The sequence below is a fragment of the Aulonocara stuartgranti genome (genome assembly GCF_965226115.1).
Source record: "Aulonocara stuartgranti genome assembly, chromosome: 7".
Classification (NCBI taxonomy): Eukaryota; Metazoa; Chordata; class Actinopteri; order Cichliformes; family Cichlidae; genus Aulonocara; species Aulonocara stuartgranti.
In genome coordinates, this window is record NC_138945.1 from 29,408,497 (window position 1) to 29,434,801 (window position 26,305).

The 26,305-nt window shown below is 40.5% G+C and overlaps 2 protein-coding genes across 3 annotated transcripts in view; one reads left to right on the plus strand and one right to left on the minus strand.

Moving 5' to 3' along the window:
* Positions 1-83: 83 nt before the first annotated feature.
* Positions 84-2,433, minus strand: LOC309711039 (claudin-23-like). Its single transcript, XM_082541016.1, has one exon. The coding sequence runs from the start codon at positions 2,295-2,297 to the stop codon at positions 1,464-1,466; it is 834 nt and encodes a 277-aa protein (XP_082397142.1). The 5' UTR covers positions 2,298-2,433; the 3' UTR covers positions 84-1,463.
* A 7,656-nt stretch (positions 2,434-10,089) lies between these two features.
* Positions 10,090-26,305, plus strand: part of LOC309709875 (poly [ADP-ribose] polymerase tankyrase-1) — a 109,308-nt gene continuing 93,092 nt past the window's right edge. The window contains exons 1-4 of one of the 2 annotated variants that reach the window (XM_082538779.1): positions 10,090-10,833; positions 12,300-12,415; positions 16,672-16,780; positions 25,826-25,921. In XM_082538779.1, coding sequence (XP_082394905.1) covers positions 10,329-10,833; positions 12,300-12,415; positions 16,672-16,780; positions 25,826-25,921 — 826 coding nt within the window. In that variant the 5' untranslated portion in view covers positions 10,090-10,328. The remainder of the gene's footprint in view (positions 10,834-12,299; positions 12,416-16,671; positions 16,781-25,825; positions 25,922-26,305) is intronic. The other variant, XM_082538780.1, reaches the window with a different exon arrangement.

Consider the following 26,305-nt stretch of genomic DNA (forward strand, 5'->3'; position numbering starts at 1 on the left):
CAGAGTTGCAGGAACTGTATCCCAGCTGGCAGCCATGACAGAGACACAGCCAACTATTCACATCTATAAACAATTTAGAACCATTCAATTTATTTTCTGTCTTTATTCTTCAGTTTAACCGCTGAGAGTTGATCTGTTCTTCGGGGCAGTGTCAGCACCCAAAGAACTGTAATAAAAACATTCTTATTCATCATCTATGTCCGTTCCATTGTTGTAACATGCAACAGGTCCTGCAGGAAAAACCATGCCATTTTGCAAGCCTGTTTATTCACAAAAGACTTAATGGAGACTATAGAAAGACAAACGTTCATTACATTTTCACCTCGTTTCAAATGCTAAGGCATCTGAAACAAAAGAGATAATGTAGTTGGACAAGATAAACAAAGAAACCAACCTCTCAGACCGGTCAGACTGCATTGTCTGAATCCTGGTGAGGTTAAGACAGCAAACAGGGTGAGAGAAAAAATATATATCATTGTGCAATGTACCACATTTTATACATTTGACTAAGTATGGCAAAGCAATGGATCACATAACGTGGCTGCTGATCAAAGAACATATTGCCAAAGTTATGACTCTTCTATAGTCCTGTTATAAATCAGCATCAATGTTCATTCTGTTATGGAGTTTTCTTTGTTGAAATTGTTGCTTTACTACTTTCGTTACATTCCATCATAATGTCAGAAAAGTTTGTAAAGAATTGACAGTCACATCTTGTTAGGAAATGGAGAGCAAATTTAATTACCAGCATATGTATCACAGATCAATGAGTACAGCAGTAATCATTTCAGGGTTCAAGATGAAGGGACTTAAAGTTCATCACTATAGAGCATTTACATGAAAGAGAAAAAAGGCTGGAATATTTAATGTAGCCACACAGCTACACAGAAAATAAAATGCCCAAGCGCCCTTCAGGATGAGGGATATTTACAGCGTAGAATCATATTTAGAATTTACACAGATTATCATCAAGAAATATATTTTTTTTCTCCATGAATCAATTTTAATGTTATTTACTTTTCTTTTTTAATACTCTAGAGCCCTCCATTCCAGGCTGGCTCCTTCCATTTTTACATTATCCATTATACACTGGACTATATACACTGGACACCACTTGACTATAATCTATTACAATGATAATTTAACTACAATCAGGGGGTCTGGTCCACCCACAGTCACATTAATAAGCAGCCATGACCATGTCACACATACATTAACCAAACTTTTATGTTCCATTTCCTTCAACTTTTAACGATAAAACACTGCAACAGAGAATCTAAAGTAGGTTATTGGATCTCTTACCACTGAAAAATTCCTTTATGGCCCTAAAATATCTCTAGTAGTGTGTTCTGACGTTCTTGTGCTATTGCAGTAATCTGCTAAAAGATTTTTCATCTTAGTCCAGTTTTCAAAGTTTTCTTTTGCTGTGTTGATGGTCAGTTGTGGAGGGTACTGTTGGCTTCTCAGAGGTCCGCATCAAAGGGTCTGCTGTTGACGGTGTTCACTGAGCGGGCAGGGGGGCTCTTGGCCCGTGGGAAGGACACATCGTCCTCCATTGAGTCCCTGGAGTACGGGACGCTACTGTTGCTGGCAGCGCTCCTGGCCCGACTGAGATTCGGCACTTCAACGCGCCTGGTCGGGGTCTTCGGTTCTCTGCGACGCATGACCTCTGAAACCCGGACCTCTCCTCGGTTCTTCCCTCCGCAGCAGCGGCAGATCCCGATGAACATAACGAAACCGCCCAAGACTTCAAATATCCCGCCGATGTAGCCCAGAATGATGCAGTAGCCGACTCGCGGAGTTATCAATGCTGTATTGACACTGGGCGTTGTGATGTTTGGGGGGCTGTGCGTGTACCAAGAGATCGGTATGATGGTCAAGACGCCTGAGCAAAAGATCAGCAGTCCACCCAGACCGGCAACTACCCAGTTAGGCCTGTCTTTCCAACAGCGGACCCCCGGGATGGCAACAGCCAACCCGATTAGAGTCACGATGAGAGAGGCCACCATCATACCCTGTGCGGGCTGTATGATCTTGTTACTGAAGTACTGGGTGTCCGCTTGGCCGCACTGAGCACCGGAGCTTATTGTGGATGCAATACAAATATCCCAGATTCCTTGTTCAATGAAGTTATCGGAAGGAAGATTGCTAATACCGTTCAGAGTCCTCCAGTTTGGGGCCACGGTCGCGACCAAGTCCAGCACCCAGCCGCAGGGAGCCATGACCATCCCGAAGATCAGGATGCCCGGAGTGCGCAAAGAGAGCCGCATCCACTCCTGCGTTGATTCCCTCGGCATGATCGCGGTTGTTGTGGTGGTTGCTGCTGCTGCTGCTGATGTGCCTCTTCTTACTCCTAAACACGTTGCAGTGACTAATTTCTACTGGGGCGATCAGCTTTGACGGCGTCGTCCTAAAAAACAAGTCCGACTGAAACTCAGCAGTGGGCGGGCCTTCATCTTCCCTTGCCCGTCTTGCCTGCCTCTGTCCCCAAATAGGACAGGTGTGGCGCTGTGTGCGTATGGGCGGGGTGCGCCTACATCTTCACCTGTAACTGCAAAAAGCAGAGTGCGCGAGCGGTGGGGGACGGGGGTAGTTTCGATTAGGCTTTTTGTCGTGCCAAAGTGTGATAAGTGATAAAGGATAAGAAAGATAGAGGTTTTTCTTTTCAGAGTAGCTGTTTGAAGCGTGGTGCAAACGTGTCTTCCGCTTTTAGGAGGTATTTAAAGCTTCTAATAGTGAAAGCTACCCAGACTTAAAAACTTAGGCAAGATATGATTTTTCGGATCTCCGGTTGCATTAACCTCCTAGGACCTGGCGTCGACATATGTGAACATCATATTTTGGGTTATTTAGACTATAATACTCAATTTTGCTCTACAAGGGCCTGACATCCACTTACGAGGACATTATACAGCTTCTGTTCTATCAAAATTTTAAATGAATATGTGGCTCTCATTTTTCTTAGAAACAGAAATCAGGTAAAAAAAAAAAAAAATTAAAAAAGGATCTGGTAATTCTTTGTTTTTACATTCATCGGGTCCCAATATGCTCAAATATCAAAGAGAAATTAAAAATGCATGCTGTGGAAGAGTTTTAGGAGGTTAAATAACTAAAACGTTTTATTTATTTATTTTAACTCTTGTTTCATCAGAAAAAAGGGTTCTTGGGATTTTTTTTAAAGTGTTCTGATTAAGAAAGCGAGTAGTGTATTTAGTAGAGTTGCGTACCAGGACCCAGGGCTGGACTTGGACGAAAAATCGGTCCGGGCATTTTGACTAGAGGTATTATACAAAAAACCATAAAGCCTTTGAATAAAAACTAACTCTGTTGTGACAGTGATGTATACTGTCATGTTGTTATATATGTCTCATTCTAATAAACTTAAACCTACACCACCCTCCCTATTCTGGTATTCTAAACAGTGCTTAGCCAAAACCCAAAGTCGAGTTAACCTCCTGAACTATCTACAACATATGGTGGAAACCTGAAATTAAGACAGAGAAGACTAGAGGTGAGACATGATCATTACTGAATATTAAAAGTAATAAATGACAGATTTAGTGATATTTTCATAAACTATTTATTTACCACATCAATGAACAGCATGGCAGGGCAAAATATTTTTTGTAACATGGCAACCTTTAAAAAGTGAAAGGAGACAGAAACACAGGTGAGAAAGAATAAAACTTAATTGACTTTTTGATGGCATTTTACACACAGTACTGGTACAGAATCTAGAAAATGTGGGAAAATACTGACATCATATACAGTACTTAGCTACTTCTGAAGAAATTATGATGGAACCCTGAAAAAAAATTACTATGTACAATAATGGATTTCTATGCATTTTACATCAGATGAAAACGTTGGTTGTAAGATTCAGATAATTATTTGTTAAAAGTGAGACATTTTAAATGAGATTAACAAAAGAAAAGCATTTCTTCGTGTCCCCTTTTCCCTGTTAATGCCCTACCTGGCAGTGGCGGTCCTAGCCTGTTTGGCGCCTACATAAAACATATTAAGGATTGTACATCAACATAAAACTGTTAATTTCACCAGAGAAACACACACACACACATGAAGAGAGAGAGAGAGTATGCATTACATGCAAACGGCTACCAAACAGCCATCATAATACGTCATACAATGAGAACAGAACAAATCAACAATTGACGATGACTAATTAATATTAAAATCTGTAACATAATGTATTGTTTGGAGTTTAGTCTGTCACTGTTACTATTTTTACCATTTCTTTTTGGAGCAACTGTAATCCACATTATTTCCTTAGGAATTAATATTAAAGTCTTCTGATTCTGATTGTTTCAGGATGACCTGCCATTATCCAATCACACATCTGCTTACCTGTATCTTTTGCTCGTTTCTCCTCCTCTTCTTTTCTCTTTTTACTAAACTGAGGACCTGATGGCTTTGAACTTTTCTTGTCCATCTTCCATTGGTTTTCATTTTGCACTCCAGTATGAACACAAGGATCGCCACAACATGACCTAATAGACCTACACCTTAGTTCACAGATTCACTTTGTCTAGGGTTTATTTCTGGGATTTCGCACAACCCAGGATTCAAATCATGAATACATAATGGGCTTGGATTTACATCATTATGAATGAAATGTGCTCTATTTGGAAGCAGCAAGGCCCCCCTCCGCTTTCGACGGGTTGTATGTGAGACTCTAAATCATCAAACTGTAAATTATAAATTTTAAATTGTTATTCATCCCTTTACCCCTGGTCCTAAAGTGTATATTTATTTTCTTACTCTTCTTATATTTATAGTTTGTTTACTTGCACTGCTGTAACTGGAGCCTCGTCGTCTCGTCTCTCTATATACTGGACTGTATGTAGCGGAGATGACAATAAAGTTTACTTTGACTTCAGCAGCGAGCAGGCGCACCAAGGGCTCTCGCGCTCACTTTTCGCGTATAGAATTTCAAAAAAGCATCGGTGCAAATTATAAGTCTGTATTATAATGTCTGGTGTTTTCATGTTTGTTGGGGTTTTTTTTTAATTTTATTTTATTTTGCGAGCTCCAGCCAGCCAGAGAATCCCCCGCCGCCCCGCCCTCTCCTCCCTGTGCCACAAGCAGCAGGCGCACCTCGCAAACGGAGGGCGCCCTTACTCCCAGCAAATGACCGACAGAAAGCCGATCGGTGCCTATGCCATTCCCAATATGCACTGGCTGAAATCGGGGCAGCATGAGTACGAGGGGGCAACCGCCCATGTCGCCCATATCAAAAACCACTACTGCTACCTGGCCCCCTGGCAAAACTTTGCTAGACCCGCCCCTGCACAGTTACCAGCTGTCAGCTACGTAAAAAGTGATCCTGGTGTTATTTGTCTCTCAGAAACAGCTCATAACTTCCCTTCAACTCATTCATGTCACCTAAAAGGTAAACCTGTTTCTCCATCACCTGTTCAGCTCTGATGATTCAGTAAGGACATCTCCTGGTTTCATCTTCATGTTTCCCTCTCACCAGATAGCCAAACCAATATCATGACCAGCAGTTTTACAGCTGTGGCTCCAGCAAACATCAGCTGATACTAGAAATTAACATTAAATAAATTCAACAGCTGATCAGCTTAAACGTGCTGCTGTTGTTTAGCGCGACATTCACTGGTTTCCTCTTTCTGGCGCAAAGTGGGCGATAAACAAGAGAGACGGGACTTGCGTCAGAAACACCGATCAGCTGATCATTGATCAGTTTCATGATTGAAGTAGCAACAGGAGAGGGAGGGGAAGAGAATGAGAGAAGAAGATGCCGCTGACAGCGTAAAGACACAGAATAACTCCAGCTTTGGGTCTTTTTTTTAATTCTAGCTGAAGTAGGGGACAAACTGTTGCTTTTCAGCTCAATACAAAACACGTAATATTTTCTCTGAATACGAGACAATTCCATTTTTACAGGACGGTTGGCAACTCTACTAACTAACCTTTTGAATAAAATAAAGTTCACTATTAGTAACATCATAGCACCCACCCAGCTGTATAGACACTAGCTAGTATGCAGTTATTGTAACTGACTGTAAAAAGTCAGTCAATTTATTTGACCTTTGACCCAGATAGACTGCAGGGGATAACTTCTCACCTGAAGTTCAGTTCACCGAATACCAGCGGCCGCCTAGGATCTCTCCTCCTCCGGCTCACCTTTCCCTCATCCACCTGCTGGCCTCCACAACTTGCTGATTGTGCAGCAGATTCCAGGAGGAAGAAGTTGCTAATTTCATTGCTATTTTATCCCAATTTACTGCAAAGCTTTAGGGCAGACAGAAACAAAATAAAAGGAAGAATAAAAGGAGTGCATTTTCAACAGTATGTTTCAGTTTTTCTGCAGGACAAAGAAATTCTGCTGTGGGATTACATTTTAAGAAATGGAAGTGCAAAACTACAGATAAAGTTCTTGTTGCCCTAACAGTCCTGTAATAATAAAACTAAGTTTTTGCTTATTTTACATTTTATTTATTTAGTATTTTTCTGTGAACTATCACAAATTATTTTAATTATTTCAATGTTTTATTTTGGTGTAGTATGAATGGCAATGTCAGGAGGAAAAACTGTAAAATTTCTGAAGAAGATTTTCAGAAATTTTCATACTTTTGAGATTTTGGACTTTTCTACAGTGAAAAATCCAAATAATGCTTTAGCTGCTACTGCTGGAGACTGAGCCAGTATTTTACTTCATTACAAAATTCACACTGAACTGACTGGCCAGGTTTATAGAAATATATATGTGAGACCTGGAGTCATCATGACTTTGATTTGCATGGCATGTGGGTTCCGTGTGTTGGGAATCATAATTGGCAAGAATGTAGTTCTGCAGGAATCTATTGAGAGCAGCTTGAATACCTTTCTGCCTCACTCTCTTTGTTTTTCTCTCTCCCGTGCCTCTCTTTCAATATTCTGTCCACACATGTGTTTGTTTCTATTTTTTTTATATCCTGGTTTTTCTAGCTTCTTCCGTCTTTCTGGTTGTGCTTGATGTGAGATTCTGCCAGAGCATCAAAAGAAACCCGATTATTAACGAATGCTAATAAGGTCTCTCCATAGGTAGGGGGGATCATTCATGATTCTCAGTGCTGTAAACACCTTGTCAAAGAGCTGAGATGAGGGTGACTATTTCACAGAGCTAGCAGCTTTACTGATCTCTTTAAGGAAAGTGAATCAGTTTCTGAGAAAGTCAATGACCTATGAGAGGCAGATGTCACAGCCAGACCCTACATTGTTTAGGCCGACCCCGTTTCAGCTACGATGGTATTTGTCCATCAACATCTCCTTTGAGCGATTAACTGTGATTGCTCAAGTCACCAAAGGAAGCTCAACATTTAAGTATTTTATTTTATTTCAGTGCACTGATAAGAGCAGCTGTATTTTCCTACTGCCTTCAATAGCAGCTGTTTACCAAATTAATACAAAATGCGACATTTTTAAAGTAAGATTACTTTGCAAGAAATATCTGAAATATACACAATAAAATACAAAGTCATGTGTTCTTGAAGCCATCTGTATCTTTATTTTTCCTCAGAATTGTTTGTGTTCTTTGACACACAGAGGACAAATAAACCAGGTACGACAGGTATGTGAACAAACCAGGCAGACTTTGTGAACCAATCCTTTTGCCACATCATTTGTACACAATGCCTCTTTCCCTTATCATCATAGTATGACTCATCAACTTTATCCCTCTGTAGTTATGTCAACTTTTCTTTCTTTCTTTCTTTCTTTCTTTCTTTCTTTCTTTCTTTCTTTCTTTCTTTCTAGGTAAGTCATAAAAAATAAACCACAATCTGAAAAAAAACCCCAACCTTTAGCTGTTTTCATTCAAAGTTTCATATATTAATGTCAGTCTTCCACCACCGGTTGTATGTAAGCTACATAACTTCACAGCATTTGTATCATGCCACACATCACAGATCTTTATAAGGTGAAACTGGAGCAAATGATTTGGATGACAGCAAGTTTTGGTTGCCAAATACATACCACTCTTGCAATGTAACAGTTTGTTCATGTGAAGTAGTTTTCATTTTCCAGGTTGTGAGCCCTCAGGAACAATGATGTGTGCAAACATACGCTGAAATTTTGACGTCACATTTCTAACCTTTCTTCACTGTGCATTTTATGTTAATGACTAGCATCACAAATACAAATGGCAAAAAGCTATTTGTTGACAATCAGAGATAATTAATAATTTACACATGCATTTAATTCCAGAAAATGCAACATTTTTGGCTAAGGAGTTTTCAGCAACCCTTTATCGCTTTAACTAGAAAACAAAGGAAAAGGTTCACCAGGTACAAGTCTGATGCAAACAAGGAATGACAGGAACTCTAGAGACCTTAAAAAATAACAACTCACACAAAGTCAGACATAACCTGCACTTCCTGATCCTATTGAAGAAATATTGCACATACCAATGTTATATGTGTCATAAATTTCAAACGGATACAGAGAGTGCATACGTTTTGAAAATATGCCTATTTTTTCATGAATTTAATTGCATTTACTAGATTTTTGTGAGAGAAATAGTTTTGTTTGGGTTTCTTGTTTATGCAAAAAAAGTAGGTAAGTGTTTTGACTAATACTTATCAAAAAGATAACTGTGTTAGAAAATAGAATAAATTAATTTATTTGACATCAGTAAGGACAAATATTAGTCAAAATTTGTCAGAATCCTCATTCATTTAAGAAACACTAGGACCTTTATGCTTTTGAAACTTTATATTGCTAAAGTGTTTAAAACCTGAACTTGTGAGCTTGACTAAAACAAAAGAATCTTAAGTATAAACTATAGGCAACTGACAATATGTGAAAAAATAGGTTACATATAGTACTAAATTTAGGAGCAAGATTATAAAGAACTACAGCAAAAGCTTCCAGTTTTCTCAGAGACTATCTGCCACTCTCTAGTGGCCAATTAATGAAACCACTAGAATATTCTTAAGTAAACTGTTCACGTTTTATAAAACTCTGCACCCAGACTCTGCCTTTGATGTGTGGTTCACTTGCCAATCATTTCTCACAGCATTGCTTTACAGCAAAAAGGGCCTTAGCTCAAATCTGCCAGAGTTTTCATGGTGTTAGAGGAGACTGTCATTTGGCTTGTCAAACTTCAAACACATGCAGTGAAAAAGTGAAAAAAGTAAAGAATAAAAAAATAGCTATTAACTTTCGATGATGTTAAAAGTAAGACAACCCTTTAACATCTGAAGGGAAATGTGTAGATTCTTTATTGACACAAATTTTGTGGACTGATGGCTGACTTGATCTTTATTTAAATCTCATCAACAGTTTGAAATAATACAATATGAGAAGCTAAATGTTCTTTTCAGCATCTCCAACTATTACCAAATGTCTCCATCAGGTGGCAGTGTTGAGCCAGAACAGAACACCTGACGTTTTTAAGCGCAAAGCAGTGGACTGAGAAGACTGCATACAGAACAGTCTTGTTATTTGGAGACTATGTAGATGCACGGAGCTCCCACAGCCACTAGGGGGGCCCCACGCTGCAATCTCAGCCACAACATACAGCACTCTTTATATTTTTCTTGCAAGGAGCCAGACCTTTCAGAAAGTCTTGAGTAATAGCTCTCCAGGCTTTCTGAAGGTCTTTCAAAGTTTTTCTTTGGATAATGTCTGATTTTTCACTCATTTTCAGTCCAACCAATTTACCTGACCATCAAATTGTTGTCCGTATATTCGTGGAGATCAGGACAGAGGTACAACAATGAGTGTCTGCATCATGCAAACTCTGCTTTCATCTAAAAAAAACAAAACAAACCTGCATCTTCCATGTATGCGTGCACATTATTTGCTACACGTCTTTCTTTCTTACCTATCAAATTATAATGAAATTAGGGGTTAAACTTAAAAAAAGAAAAGAAAACTAGTAACACCCAGACTCATTAATATTAATTTTATTTTGCAGTCTTTTAACGACATTAAACATTTTCATGTATTCAGCTGAGAATCGTGGAAATATTAACGTGAACATGGAGGCAAAATAGAATAGAAAACATATGCATAAATATATGTCTTTTTTAATTTTATTTCTATTTCCACTTGAATAAAAAATATATATTTTCTCTCCAAAACAAATGCAACTTCATAAAAAAACATTTCCAGATTTTGTGTGTACTCGTGTCTTAATTTGAAATCTTACTAGTGAAGACATGCTGATATTCCTGTATTTGAATTAAAGATATTTTTGACCCTAAATCCATAAATCCACGCAAAACCGAGCGGAAGTTTGGCTTTCCTGACAGGAAGTTGTCAGCAGTGTTATTGTTGCTAGTGGGGACTGTTGTGTTGTGAAAATGGCGACATCTCGTCGCTCCTCTCAGCAGCAGCAGCCGCCAAACTCCCTCCTGTCCTCCCCGCCCCGTTGCTCCTCTCACCCTGTCACCCCGTCCAGCTCTCTGCTAGCATCCATTGATGATGCCAGCTCCCTTCCCCACGGAGCCGCGATGGAGAACACCGGTGACGGTGAGGTAACACCAGCCTCTCCCACCACAACCTCCCCTGCTTTGGCCCTCACTACCAGTAGCAGCAGCAGCACCACCACCAGCAGCAGCAGCAGCACCACTAGCAGCAGTGCTAGCTCCCCGACCACCACCGAAGGTAGCGGCACCAGTCCCGGTTCTACGCCCGACTCGAGCAGCGGGAACCCGGGAAGCAGCGGTGCAAACGGTTCTTTCAGGGAGTTGTTTGAAGCCTGCAGAAATGGTGATGTTTCCAGGGTGAAGAAACTCGTGGATGCGGTGAATGTGAGCGCCAAAGACATGGCTGGACGCAAATCGACACCCCTGCATTTTGCTGCAGGTAAAGACAACGAAAACCACTTTTTTTCCTTTTAATTGAATCAGGCTTCTTTACAGGCTGTCTAGCTGTAAGGTGCGTTTAAGGTGTGGGAGTGACCAGGAAGAAAGTAATATTAAAATCCACGAGTGAGAAGCAAGCACATGCTTTAGCAGTAGATTACTCATCAAGTTTTTAAGGAGCAAAGATCTGACATACACTTCTAAAGAAGAAACAAAACACTCAGCTAATGTCCGAAACATTAAAATTAAATATCTAATATTTAATTTTTAGTCAAAACCACTTTTCAGCCTCATTAAACCATAAAACCAGCTCATGATCCATTAATTTGCTGCGCTCCTTAAATTAACGATCAATTTAGTCTGTAAAATTGGATTGCATTCCAGTATAATGTAACCGTGTTCACCATAACTTACCGCGGAGTACGTTTTGCTTAATGTAGAGCTGCCTCCGACTCCTTGTACTTTCCTACAGAGAAAACAGAGAAACATCTTCCTGTGTTACTGCGTTGTTACACTACACCCAGTCACACCCAAAATGCCATTAATAATTGATTTCCAAAGGAGAAGCAAATTTTACGTGCCAAATGTGTGGAGAGAGGACACAAATTAAATAATGAGCGCATTAAATAACATCGTGGTTGAGTAATGGTGCGGTGTGTGTGTGTGTGTGTGGCATTTGTAGATAGAGGCATATGGTAATTTGCATTTTTAATATGTTAAATGTTTGCAAGCTGGCTTAAAAAGGGCATGTGACATTTAAATGGAAAACAGAAACAAATAATTGAAGAAACTAGAGTGATTTTATATCTAAAGACTCAGAAAGGTGCATGTACATTATTTACATGTTCCAGTAAAACAGAAAATATAAGGTTTAAGTGGTTGAGCAGATGTAATATAATCCACTGGTTGTCCAGCTGTGTTGGACGTTTGAATCTTCAAACGTACCTTTTGTGCAGTGCATGTGTGGAAATCATTTATATATGCATTGACATTAAAGTCTGCAGCAGGTAAACAGTCATCACTGTGACAGAACATCGACCTTAGTTTAGCTTCATTTAATGAACGCCTCTGTCACAATGGACTGTTCGTTTTTCCTTGAGGAAGAAGAGCATGAATGCTTTTTCTAAAAATGCTTTTGGCAGGCCAGAAACAAAAAAGAAAAACATGCACAGCTGTTTTACATCACAAGCCTTTCTAATCCTCAGTAGCCTGAGCCAAATTAACAGATTCTCTTGAGTTACAAAGTGAGTTTGAGACAAAACTGGAATGTAAATAGGAAAAAAAAACATAATTAAATGACTTATTTATTGTAGATGAACATGAAAAATTTACGTGATTAAACAGTAAAACTAAGTCCAGACCTGCCAGACAAGGCTGTTGCAGTAACTTGTTTTTAGTGCTCTGGCTTCATAGTTGATCTTCTGCTTTTATTTTCAGCACTCGTCTCCCTTTCTGCCTCTCTTTTAGGTTTTGGGCGGAAAGATGTGGTGGACCATCTGCTTCAGACGGGTGCTAATGTGCATGCACGAGATGACGGAGGTCTCATCCCGCTGCACAACGCCTGCTCATTTGGTCACTCTGAGGTGAGGCTTCATACCATGTTAATGTACTCATCAGAAGACTTCTGTCATGTTTGCATTCAGGAGGGTTTACCTTGTAGTGACGTAAGTAGATGCTTCCTAGATGAGTTTTAAACACCACACTCTCTTCTTCACCTCACAAGAGAAGTGTAGAAGAGAGGACTGCCAGGGTGGAGTGGGTGGAGATGAGTGTCAGGGGTGATTTGTGACAGAACGATGGCAGCAAGAGTGAAAGGGAGGGTTTACAAGATGGTGGTGAGTGCTGCTATGATGTGTGGTTTGTAGATTGCAGCACTGAGGGAAAGACAGAAGCATTTCTTGAGGCAGAGATGAAGATGCTAAGATTTTACTGACCGAAATTGATCATACAGGATGTCAAGGCACTCTTTTGTACAACAAATTATGAAATGGATTTTAATTGAAAAATTATTGTACAAGTAGAACATCCATCTATCTTCTTCCGCTGGAGGCTATCCCAGCTGTCTTAGGTTAAGCGGCAGTGTACACCCTGGACGGGTCAGAGAGTCAAGTTCTGCTTGGTTCAGCAGTGCTCTCCCCTCGATGCTCTCCACAACCAGAAATCCACCTGGTTCTTCATCCATCTAAACTTCATAGATAGGTCAGCTGACATATAATAGGTAGGTATTGGTTAATTGGCTGAGTCACGCCCAAGTAAATACCGGACTAGATCATTACTGATGAGGAGGAGGGGGGGTGACACAACCCCCATATGTCTGAAAATAACACATGCATGAAATGCATAAGGAGGATGCTATAAATATACACACAGGTTAAAAAAAAAGGGGGGGGGGGGTCTTTAATGGTAAAAGCACATTTGTTAACAGATCCTTATTTATGTCTCTAAAATGTAAAATATCTAAAATTTAGACTTAAATTGTAGACTTAAGATGAGATGTCTAAATCGTTACTTCTTTGGCTAAAATAATAAGATTAATTAAATAAACATTACTCATGTGAGAGTAATTTAACTGGTAAAAAAAGAAAAAAGGTGTAGTTCATAAAAACTCACTGATAGAAGAATCCTCATTCATACCTCTGGGGTGCAGACTCTTAAAACGGAATATCCAAGATGCTTCTCTTTTTTTCCGGATAAAATTTATATTGCCACCTCTTTTTTTCTGTTTCCTGTCTTGTATTTAAGCAATTTTTACAATGTTTTACTATGACCCTGATGAAGGCCACAAGCCGAAACGCGTAGGTCAATTATTAAAGTTGTTCAACTTCCCTCAAGTGTTGCTGGAGTTCCTGCTTTGTGAATTCTTTTATCCTCTCCATGCACCTTGGAAGCAAGTGAAGTTGTGCCAGAAAATTTTTTTTTGCTGCGATTTATCTTCATCCATCTAGCCATGCCTGACATTCATTCAAGTTTTTAATCCAACTTTAACTGGATTTATATCGAGTCACACACAAAGTTTTTTATATGTCGCCAAAGAAGAAGTTAAAATGAGCTCCTAATGAAGGTTCCAGCTATACAGATTACACTGAGCATATCTGGAAAATGACTCTCATTCCCCCATTCTTATTCTGCTCATGAGTGAGCATGCAGATGTTTTGGATTATCTCTGACAGATGTGCTAATCCTTTTTGTCTTCCTGGCTTTTTACTACAGTAATCAATCCAGCATTCACGGTTTCAAATGTTAGAGAGCTTTTTGGAGCTTTGTTGGAGAGCACAGAAAATTGGAGCAGTAATGCAAATGTATTATCACAGCAGCGGTTAACATTTTGATGACATATACTTGGAAACTAAAATTGATCACTCACACACAGCTAAAACATTGAAAGTGGACAACTGCCTTGTTTTTTTAAAATCAATTTATCTGTGTCTGGATTATGGCGGGGCGATATGGCCAAAAATATTTATCATGATATATATTTGAAAATTTGCGATAATGATATAACTGACGGTATAACTGACGCAAGACAAAACTCCACAACTTTATTAGTGCAAAAAAACCAAACAAAAAACAAACCCCATCAATGTATTTTCACTTAAACAAGCAGCTGTTTTTTTTATGTGCATTAAAGCTAATTCCTTGCTGACAGTTTAACCAAAAGGCATTTCCAGTGGAAATTGGCCGACATGTCCTCAGCATAACCATGTATAATATCCACAAAACTTAAAAAGAGGTTATACACACACAATGCGGTAAAATTATGTTGAAGCACAGCACGTATCACTCCGCGAGGCTCCTGCCTACAATAGCCATAATTCTCCGACAATCCATCAAGCGGTGCAGCTTTGTACTAAAACATTTTTTGACAGATTTTCGAGCGCCGTGTACGACATAAACTCGGTTCGAGGTCAGCACAACCAGAATTCATACATAAGGCACACGGGATTATAAGGGGCACTGTCGATTGTTCAGAAAATCAAAGGAATGATTTTAAGTGTGCCGTATTTTCCGAAAAACAGTAATAACGACGGCCCGCTAGCATGCGCTACCAGAAATTGTGCTTTGTTGTGTATCTGACAGATAAAAGCCAAAACCAGTTCCACAGCACTGAAGTTGGAGCATTTTTACAAATCAATTCTGGTTCATTTGTTTCATTCAACAATCCACTTTCGCCCTCCTCATTCTCTGTCGCCGCCATGCTTTTTCCGCCATGTGCGTATGAAAACAAAGGCACTGCGCATGCGCGTTTTGCCCATATTCTACTGGTATTACCGTGAACGGTATGATTATGGCTCAGCCCTAGTCTGGATCATGATGGCAGTCCAGACTTTCCTCTCTCAGCTGGGAAAGGGAGAGAGTGGACGCTGAGGTGTTCCCAAGTTGCCTCACGGGAATTGTCTCTTCACTGTGTCCTGCTTCTGTCCTGGGGTCTCCTCCCAGTTGGACATGGCCAAAACACCCCACCTAGGAGGTATCCCAGGTAGTATGCCTGAACAACCTTGACTAGTTGTTTTCAGTGTGAAAGAGTCATAGCTCCAGAATGACTAAGCTCCGACTAAGCAACTTTCTGTAAGGGAGAGCCTAGACACCCTTGGGAAGCTGATTTCCATGGCTTGTATCTGCAGTCTTATTCTTTCGGTCATATTCACTGCTTGTAACCATAGGTGAGGATAGGGACGTGAATTAACTAGTAAATCAGCAGTTTCACTTCCACGCTCACCTCTCTCATTACCACAGCTGACCGTTACAGCATCTGAATGACCTCAGAGTTCACTCTGTCAGTCTCCCACTCCCTTCTTGCTTTGCTTGCCTTTGGATTGAGTGGTGGTCAGAGGTGGAGGCCTTGGCATTCCTATCTTTTATTGTTTTTTTAAAGTGTAGCAATTATAAAAAAAGATTGATGTAGCCTCTGTGACATCACCTACTGATTTATGAAATCTTTCGAAACGTAATTATCTGGCTGTTTAAAAAATCAGAGAGAGAGAGGGTTAATGATAGCTGCGGCTAGATTGCAGATTAGCAACATGCAAACATGCTTACTTCTGCTAAAAAAATGTGGATATGTAGAACTAGAATCTGAGCGATTACTTTAGGCCATTAGAGGAGCTGCAGTCTTGGACCATCTATTTGTCTTCATTGTTCAGCATTCTGGGTGAGGTTTTCCAGGCATGTCCCCGGGGCAGACCCAGGACAGGCTGGAGAGATTATATCTCTCGGCTGGCCTGGGAACGCCTTGGTATTCCCCCGGATAAGCTGGAGGAGGTGGCTGGGGAGAGGGAGGTCTGGGCCTCTTTGCTTAGGCTGCTGCCCCCGCGACCCGGCCTCGGATAAAACGGATGAAGATGGATGGATGGATGTTCAGCATTCTGCTTTGCACTGCTTGTCAGCAGTGCAAAGGTAAAGTGTTCTGTGGCCATTATGCTCGTACGACAAAAGTGTGAACACATTCTCTCAATCGCTTTCAGTCCCACCTCTGTTGACACATCACATCCACTGCTGCAAGCCGCGCTTTGGTGACGTTTCGGTCAGTCGTGCGCTCCTCGATTTTTGTAACCTTGCGTGTTTTGCTGTTGCTGCAAAAGTGCTGTACAGCCAGATTAGGTGTGGTTGTGCGATGTTGTCACCAATACAACATTAATTTTAAGAGTATGTTGTTAGATTTTCACATTTGTTTTGCAGGAAAAAAACAACTCAAACTTCAAAGCAAAGCAGTTTGTAGTTTGACTTTTTATTTTCAAACTGTTGCTCTGTCTGTGTCACACATGCAATTATTACATGTTATAAAGTAAAAAAAAAAAAAGAACGATCTGAACACCCATATGCCACAACCTTTTTATCGTAGGTGGTGTCCTTGCTGCTGTGTCAGGGGGCTGACCCAAACGCTCGAGACAACTGGAACTACACTCCGCTGCACGAAGCCGCCATCAAGGGCAAGATAGACGTCTGCATAGGTGAGCACACAAAACACACATGGTAAAAATGCCAGGCCATGACCTGTACAAAGGGGTTTGCATTAATGACTCTCACTCAAAAAGTATGCATTGCACAGCAACCATCAGTACATTCAAAAATGTGTTTAGTGGCATTTGAAGGTCTCGGTATTGCTATTTTTCTTGTGTCTGTTGGCCCAGTAAGATTGAATTAACCGGTCGTGTGAACAGAAGCAAAACAGAAAACAGTCAGTGCTCGAACTGGTTGCCATAATAGTATTCTAGTTTGCTGCATTGCTCCTTTGGGTACAGTAAAAGCCAATGTTTATTTTTTACAGTCATTTAAATATATTTTCTCATCTTCGTTGATAATGCTTTGGGAAATTTTTTTTCCTAAAAATTAAAGTTTGAATTGAAGAGGTGTGTTTGTGCAGCAGCTCACAAGCTGGAGTTTGAAATGTGTAATCATTATATAGACATTATATTAGAAACTTTAACGACCCCAGCCCATGCTCTATACTGCTATGCTTTTATTTCCCAGTTAGCTTAAAGCAGCAACTAATCTGTAAACTGTGTTACTGCCTATTGTTAGTCCCCCACCCACCCCACCCCACACAGGGGACAAAAGGAGCATTGATTTTTTTTCGTCTTACTTGTGAGTTCACATTCCTGTTGAGATGGTGCAAAGCGATACTAAAGTGTTTGATCCCTTCAGTCCACAACGACCTCTGTTTGGCCGTCTCTGTCATCACGACTCGTTGTCTGCCTGTCAGCAGCAGAAAGGAAAGTACCTTTCAAGACGGTCTATACCGGGCTGACCGATAACAGCGACTTGCTGAGCAAAAATAGAGTCTGAGTAGGCTGCGCGATGGTTTTGAAGAAAACAACATTGCATTTATTTATTGATTCATTGATTTTTAGTTCCCTGCCCTTTTGTTGTGGGTAGGCAGAGTCTTAACTATGGTGAAACTTGCAGGTTCTAGCCTCACGGGTGCTTGTAATCATTTATTATGGATGCTCTCGCAGCATATCTGCACCGGGAGATTTGTGTGATTTAACCAGCTGTGTGTAGAGATTACATGTAACCAAGTGTCACAGACAGTCTTAAACAAAAATAAAAAAGCCAACTTGTATCCTGGGGTAACGTTTGTCTCACACGCATCTCAGATGAAATTGAGTTGCAGCCATTCCATGAGACAGGTGAGCGATGGATTCCAAAAAGGCTTTCTGGGTGGATTTACAAATGAAGATTCAATTCCACAGAAAAATAGACGAGCTGTGTTACTGATCCCCGAGGAAAATCAGAGGTAAACACGATTGGCCACAAACATGAAAACAATCTGAGCTGTAATCTTTATGATGTTTGTGGAAAAGTATTGCTCAGGATGAGGACTAAGAACAAATGACTGCATGAACACTCAGTGACACCTCGCCTGGAGTGCTGAGAGCAACAAGGAGGAAAAGTTGTGCCAGTCTTTTTTCTTTTTTTCATAGTTTCTGCAGGATGCCAGGGCTCTGAGAGACTGCATAGCAGCAATGGGCTTTGTGGTGCTGTGATGATCCCTGAGAACCAACTTCACTCTGCTCTCAGAGGTTTTATCGATTTATCAATAATTATGAATGAGACTGAAATTGAGGTAAAAAGGGTTAAATCTGCTGTTGACTTTCTCTTCACTCAGTCATGTTTAGTGTTGGTTTTCAGTCTAAGCAGTGCTTGATTTTAAAACTTTCTGAAAAACTTTAGAAATGAGATGAATTCAGAAACTTCAAGCTGAATCATACCAGGAAATAAAGACTTCACATTTCCAGGTTCAGTTTGGCATCCTGCAGTCGGACTTTTAATGAATTTATGAACGACACACTTTGTGTTTTATTGTTTAATTATATTGACATGACATTTTAAGCACAGCATCAGTTGCAAGTGAAATTCTCTGTGGTAGCTCTTTATAGCAGCTGGCTTTGTTTTACAATGGCTCATTTAAGGTCTTTACAGAGCCGCACTGATGTATTGGCTAATATTTGCTATTTGTTGATGAATTGATATGTGCATTTATAACAGCCAAAAGATTCTTTGTCGGTGTTGCATCTTTGTAACAGCTGGTTTAGGGTTTCTGTAACAGCCAGTTTTGAGTGTCCACAGCACCCGGTTTAGGGTTCCCCAACATCCGTTTCGCTTTAGGGTCTGTACAACAGTTTGTTTAGACTGTTTGATTTAAGGTCCTAAAACAGCTGACAGTACCAGCTGTGTGACCCTCTCTTTTTCAGTGACTGTCTTATAACCTTGACCTCCTCCCACGTTGCTTTCTAGAGATGTGTTTAAGTGCCCGTCTTTACTACACAATTTTTTGTTTGTCCCCGTACTGTACTTAATCAAATTTGACGTTGTTTGCATTCGATCAAATATCGCAGTGAGAGTAGCCGGGGTCTGCAACCTTTAAGACCCAAAGAGCCATTTGGACCTGGTTTCCATGCAAAAGAAAACACTGGGAGCCGCAAATAGTTTTTGACATCTAAAATAAAGATAACACTGTATATATTGTTTTTTACCTTTATGCTTTGTGTGAACAACTAAGGTGTGTTGCTTATGAAATCCATGAAGTGCTACAGAGAAAATTACATTTTATTTATGTAATTAGCACATTTTGAACTCTTAAAGAAATATAACAAAAGGAAAGACACCCAGCTGAACCAAAATGATCCAGCAAACATAAACTGTTGTGAGCCGCCACCCTTATGTCGCCTTTGGGCTTTTGGAGCCTTGACATGACTTTTAAAAAATAATTCGAAAAAAAGCACTATGCTGCTGAAAAATGAAAAATAGATATTTGCAAACTTCTGCCTAAATATGTATTTTACCTGGTTAATGTGTGTGGGGGGGCGTGGTCTGCAGCGCCGCTGCAGGGGAGGAGGACGCACCTGAGCGGCACCCGCAATCACGCCTCGCCGCCTTAACGTCTGTGCCGTCTGTGCTGTTGTTGGTATGTGTTGGCTGTGAGCTGAAAAGCTACAGCCGGCTGTATGCGTCAGCAACCGTGTGTGAAAAGTGGTCAATAAAGAGATGCTGAAAAGCGTGTTCACGCAAACATCGTCGGGTCTGCCGTGATATGTTTACAATGGGACTTCTGCTCCTGAACCTCTGCGCACAGCGTCTGCAAATTGGGGCTGTAAAAGTCACTTTCATCTTTACGCAGGACTGTAAGCTGTCGTCTGTGAGGCGTGAGCGGTGTTTGTTTTTAACAAAGTTCACGGTGGAGAACAGCTGCCGACATAATGTGGATCCGAAGATCCATAACTGGCCTACCTGGGGTTGAAAGTCTCGATAAATGCACGGCGTTTCGCCCGGTACACCGGCTTCCGCAAGTGTGACGCTTATTTTGAGCGATGAAAAAATAATAAAATATAATTTTATTTTTATATTTCAAAATTACAATAATCTTCCAATTTAGAATTACAAGTTAAAAAAAAGAACTAACATAAATAAAATACACTGCAGCTAAATACTTCTAATTTATTTTCCCAAACTGCGTGGAACCGCACTATAAGGACTAAAGAGCCGCAGGTTGCCGACTCCTGCTGTAGTAGATGGAGCTAAACAGAGAATATTTTGTAATATGCTATTCAAGCAAAATGCAAATATGTTTTTTTTTTTTTAAGCAATATGTTGTTTGAATTTGATTGAACATGCCATTTGCTCATTTGCAACAGCAACTGAAACTTGCAGCCTAATATGAAAAGTTTGGCACACTTGCTATACCAATAATCACTTCTCAGATTTTATTCTTCAGGGTGAAACGATAGATTTATAAAGTTTGTACAGTCAGAGTTTTCTGACTCTGACATAGTGTATATATACAAGAAAACCTCATGAAGCAAGTAAGCAAGCTTTTAAGACAGCAGTTGGAAAATGTTTACAGGCTAAATCTGTTTAGATCAGGCTTAATGCTATGCAGACTTTTTGGGGATTATTTCAAGGACACAAGCAGCCTTAGTTGTTTGTGTCCTTATACACTGTTATACAGTGCACCGAAAGGCGCTTTAGTAAATATTAGTGCCTTCATTTTGAGAAAACACGGCCTAATAATTGTTTTGAACCAAGAACCTAATAAATATGTTGTTTGCTGCCAGTTCAGAAGGCAAATATTTCCAGGTCACATAATCAAGTGGTGAGGTAATTTAAAAATCTGGCTGCCATCCTCAAAAGCATTTCTTTCTCTTGCCTTTGGCACAAAGGAAAAATGCAATCCGCATTTCCACTCACCATTCTTCTCCTGGATGTGTGTGTCCCTGACTGCACAATTTGCAAAGCTGAATAGATTTTCTGCAAGATTTCATAGTAAGAATTCAAATTAAAATACAGATGATCTGATGTCTGTTAATTTTAAATATATTTTTAAACAGTGCTTTCATAGATCTAATACAGCTGCAAAGGTAATTTAGATTAAATTTTGTTATCAAAGCGACATAACCTTTGCTTCAAGCGCTTTTTACTCCATGTCTTTGAATAAAAACAATTATGCTCATTTCTAGCTCCACATTCTTGTTCCAAGACTCTAATCAAGTATGTTTTGAACAAGTCACAATTTTGAAATGACCTCTGTGTTCTGTACTTATCAAAGGTCTTCTTCCCCAAAAGTTCTCATTCGTTGCCCCTTGCCTGGCTTCCATAAACAGAACCCAGGGCTTTTATACTTTGGCACTGCATGAGATTACCGTATGAGGAAATATGTCCTGATCTGATGTCAGTTTTGGCACAGGACTTGAAAATATATTGTAAATCAAGAGAGATGCCTGAAGCCTGAGCTTTTAATTTACAGGGATTAGTTTTACATAAGCTTACCAAATGATTATGCACAGAGGTTCCTTTTTGAACTGTTACAAGTCAAGACCAGAACATGTTTTTGGATAAACCCACCAGCCCACCACATGCAGTAAAACTGCATCTATATTGTCAGATGTGGACCAGAAAAGGGACAGAGAAGATTTGGTTTGCAGCCCAAACTGCAAAGTTACAACCAAACCGAGGCATGTAAACAAAAATCACATGGTCTTGCTTTCTTGCTTGTTGGACAGCGTTTTAGTAGCCTGTCCTCCTGCCAGGCTAAAGATTTAGCAGCTCTGATTTGACTGTAAATTCAGCTCAGCGTGATGAACGCTGTAAGTAAGAAGTAAGAAATTAATCTCTCATTACTCGACTTGCATATTTTCAGGTTCAAGGTTAAGAGAAAATTTCAGTTCAGTTCAGTTCATTTTTATTTCAAACATTTCAAACATGTGCCTTCACAATCATTACAAAATATCATTCCATTATTTGTTTGAAAAGGAGTAGGCTGAAGTATTTACTTATTTGTCCCTACCCCCTCAAGTTTTACCTCTCATTCATTTAATTTTTTTTGTCTTAAATTAAACAAACAACATATGAAACATATAAACATATGAAGTAAAACAAAACATAACATACATAAATCAAAAACAAGAAATTAGCAAGCCCCACCACAGTATAGTTTCTTTCATATGAAAAATACAGAATGTGTATATTTGCAGATACACAAGTTATGGAAAAACAACAAACCAAAACAAAACAAAAAAACAACCAAAAAAGAACCGCAACACCATTACCAGCAACATTACCGTCCTGGGTTAACCCCGTTTTCTTCATTCTTATACTTATTTAAAATTAGGTTTTTATATTTTACTTTAAACTGTTTTATGTTTTGACTGTCTTTTATTTCTTCTGTTAGACTGTTCCATAATTTAACTCCTGCAATTGAGATTGACATAGTTCTTAAAGTTGTTCTAGCACTTTGTATTTTTAAATTCCATTTCCCTCTTAAGTTATACCCACCTTCTCTTTCTATGAACAATTTACAGATTTCTTTGGGAAGCAATTTATTTCTGACTTTATACATTATTTGCGCTGTTTTAAGCTTCACCAAGTCTTGGAATTTAATAGCTTGCATTTTGACAAAGAGTGCATTTGTATGGTCCCTGTACCCTACATTATTTATTAATCTAATGGCCCTTTTCTGTATTATAGTTATTGTTTGTGTGTTACTTTTGTATGTGTTTCCCCAGACCTCTACACAGTAGCTCATATATGGCAGTAGTAAAGCACAGTATAAAGTATAAAAAATCACATTGACATGAGGATATTTCAGATCCTGAGGCAGCCATGCTGAAGACGATAGCTTCCAGTGATTCCAATGACAGTTCCGTATGTGGATTATTTTTATTCTTTCCACTGCTTCTTTGTTCGCGAGGGGACGCCACGGCGGATGGAGCCGCATGTTTGATTTGGCACAGGTTTTTCTTACGCCTCATGCCCTTCCTGACGGAAATCTCCCAGGGATTTGTGTCTCTTCCCGGTCTCGAAATGGGACTTGTTCATGTGTTAGCTGAATGTGTTAACCACAACACCATGAGTATAAACCACTACAGGGCCATCCACCTCTGGGTGCTGCATTAATGAACCACAATGATCTATTTGATAAAAACAATGTGATTGTATCCATGCATGCATGGAGTTGTGAGGATCCTTATCCATGCATTTTATTTTATGGAATCCATGGAGCCTGATGGGTGGAGACAGCTTTTCTGGTTAAAATGTCTCTTAACCATCCAGCTAAGGCTGATGTCAATTTATTTTTCTATTATTTGAAGGTAATAGAAAATCATTTAGTTTAGGAAATGTCAAAAAAGCGAACGTTGCCGTCACAATTCCACTGAAGTGGCATCTTTAAAGAGACTGTTTTTTACTTTTATCTATTTGAACAATTCTTGTTTTTGAGAAAATAATTGGTATTTTTGTCTAGATAAATGACTTAGAAATTGCAGTTTATTATTATTTTTTCTCCTCCCTCTTAATTAATATTTTCAGAACAACAGTCCTCACGTAATTTGGTGCTCCATGCATTTATTCAGATCATATTGTTCAACTTCCCAGTTATCACTGTGTGGCCCGCCGTGACGGAGCAGAAGAAAGACCTCCTTATCTTTACTGTATGATGTGCATTTTGAGCAGATAAAAGCAAAAGATTTTCTTAAAGAAAGGCTTTCACTGTGAAGTGTTTCCAAGAGAACTCTGTGCAACAAAAGGCTGCTGGATTATAGCAAAACTCTGAATCATTAGATTAACTAATATTGACACCAAAATCATTAAACAGGACTGCTTCTTGGCTTTGGGTTAATCATGCATCGTATTTCTTGTTCGTCATCCGACTCCTTGGACCCAAAGGTTTTCAAACAGCTGAATTGGTTTGACCTTTCTGTTTTTGACTCAAGCTGTTTTGAACCTGCAAACAGCTTTGTAGGGGGCGAGACCTTTAGGGAGGGATGAAGGTGCCACACTTGAAGGGAACGGAGTACACTGGATTTATAGCACAAAATGACAAGAGAATGATTGCAAAATGGCATTACCCTATTATCGTCTTGGAAGCTAAATAGCAAGTGTTTTAAGTAGAACCTCCCACTTGCATTACTTACATTTACACATCTTAAAACCACTTTAGTTGAGACGGGCTGAGAAGGAGATATCTCTGTGCTCATTTTTTGTAAAAGTTGTTTGCTGAATGGTCACAGGTATCGGAGGCATTCGTAACTGTTGCAAATGTAACATTGTCCTGACAACTAATCTAGCATTTAAAAAAAGGATTTGGGTCGTTCAGAGTGGGCTTTTGCAGGTGTTACAGCACAACTACGTCCTCTGGAGACTGAACTCAAAATTAGATGCTGACAGTTGTGAATGAATTACAAGCAGCACAGACCGTATTGCAAGATGCATGAGCATTTCAGGCTGTGAATGTGAGATTGCGTTGCTGTATGGTTGTGCATCAGACTGTCGTTTCTCTCTCTGGCAGAGTATGGGCACATCTTTATACTCTCACTGTTGGATTGGGATTGGCGCAGAGTTAAATCATGTTTTTGTTGAGGGGTGAGTGGGTGAATAAGGTCTGCGTCAGTGCCGGGGCCGAAAGAGAGAGAGAGCACGTGCACGTATGTACCAAGATGCCTGCTTCTCTCCTCTTCTTCTGTGTCGGCTGTAAGCTGGGTGGTTTCAAGTGTACACAAGTGTACAAAGGGCATGTGCGCTGGGAACTGCTCAACACTCACAATAGTGGGAAGTGTTGTGGAAAGGAAGTCAGTAAGAGTATTGACATTAGCACCCTCAAAAGGGCTCATTTAAAAAGCGCAAGCAGTTTGTTATTCAGCTCATACCTGTTCGGTAGTCTCATGCCTCTAGCCTCACCTTGCTTTGTTCCTTTCCTTTCCTTTCCCCACATTTCCAGCTCTCTTGTTTTGTTTTGCTCTTCCTCCCCTCTTTTCGTCCTCTACCTCTCCCATCCACTCCAACTCTAAGCCCCCCCCCCATCCCATGGTTCCCTCTCCTCGTCTCTCATGTCCCCTCCTCTCTTCGCCTCTCCTCTCTCATCTTGTTCTCCGCTGCATCGCTCAGTCAGTTGGAGAGGCAAGAGTCTCTCCACTCGCACTGCCTGCCCGCCTCGTCGCTGTTGCTGCTGCTGCCTCGATTAGCCGTAGCCTCTCTTCTCTTCCCTTTCATTTCATTTTTTAAACTTATATTCTCAGCTTAATCACAGCCTTCCCTTCCTCATTCTTGGAAGTGTGATGTGTTTTGCGGCCGGTCACGTAGCTGTTAAGTCCGCTGTTTCTCTCTGGCGGTGTGTTGTAGTGTAGCTTTTGCTTGCTTTTGTTGTGGCATGTCTGTTTACATCAGCAGCATGGGTCGCAGGGCAGGGGCAGCCAGGGGCAGCCGAGGGAGCAGCACTAGCAACAGAGGAGGAGCAGCTGGAGAAGGAGGAGAGAAATGTGAAACGGGACTGGCAGGAGCACTGCCAGGAGACACAACCGCGGGAGGTGGAACGGGAGGGATAGCTGAGGATCAAGTGGTAGAGAAAGGAGGAGGTCCAGGACGAGCAGTGTATGGAGAAGGATGTGGTTCAACAGTAGCAGCGGGAGGAGCAGGAGGTGGACTGGGAGGAAGTGTGTGTCGGGGAGTTTGTGTGTCAGTCCAGGAGCTTAGCTACTGTCTCTGTCTGCCCTGTTGTTGTACAGTGTTACTGCAGCATGGAGCCGACCCCAACATCCGCAACACGGACGGCAAGTCCGCCCTGGACCTGGCTGAACCCTCCGCCAAGGCCGTGCTCACAGGTCAGTTTCCTGTCTGTCCTTTAAACGCTGCGTACACTCAGAACAGCAAATATGTGTTTCTTTCTGTCACGGTGTGTGTTCTTGTGCAGGCTGCTTGTGTGTACTGCTCATAGTTTCTTGTGTGCCTTCCCAGCGCTCTTCTACTCCTGTCTTCACGCTAAGTGTGCCCACAACTTTCATTTCCTCTCTCTCCCAAGGTTTCAGGCAGCATCACCTTTTTTCTGCCTTATCTGTCACGCTCTCATTTTACAAGGCTGCGCTGCTCTTGTGTTCAGTGTGGACTGCACACCCATTGGTTACTACATCCCATTTTCTTTGTTTTGCTTCTCTCCAAGGCTGGAGTTTGTGGTTAGCGAGGTCGTGTCTCTGCTGTCTTTTTTGTTC

Coding starts and splice junctions, on each gene's coding strand:
- LOC309711039 (XM_082541016.1), bottom strand. CDS start 2,297: ATGCCGAGGGAATCAACGCAGGAGTGGATGCGGCTCTCTTTGCGCACT.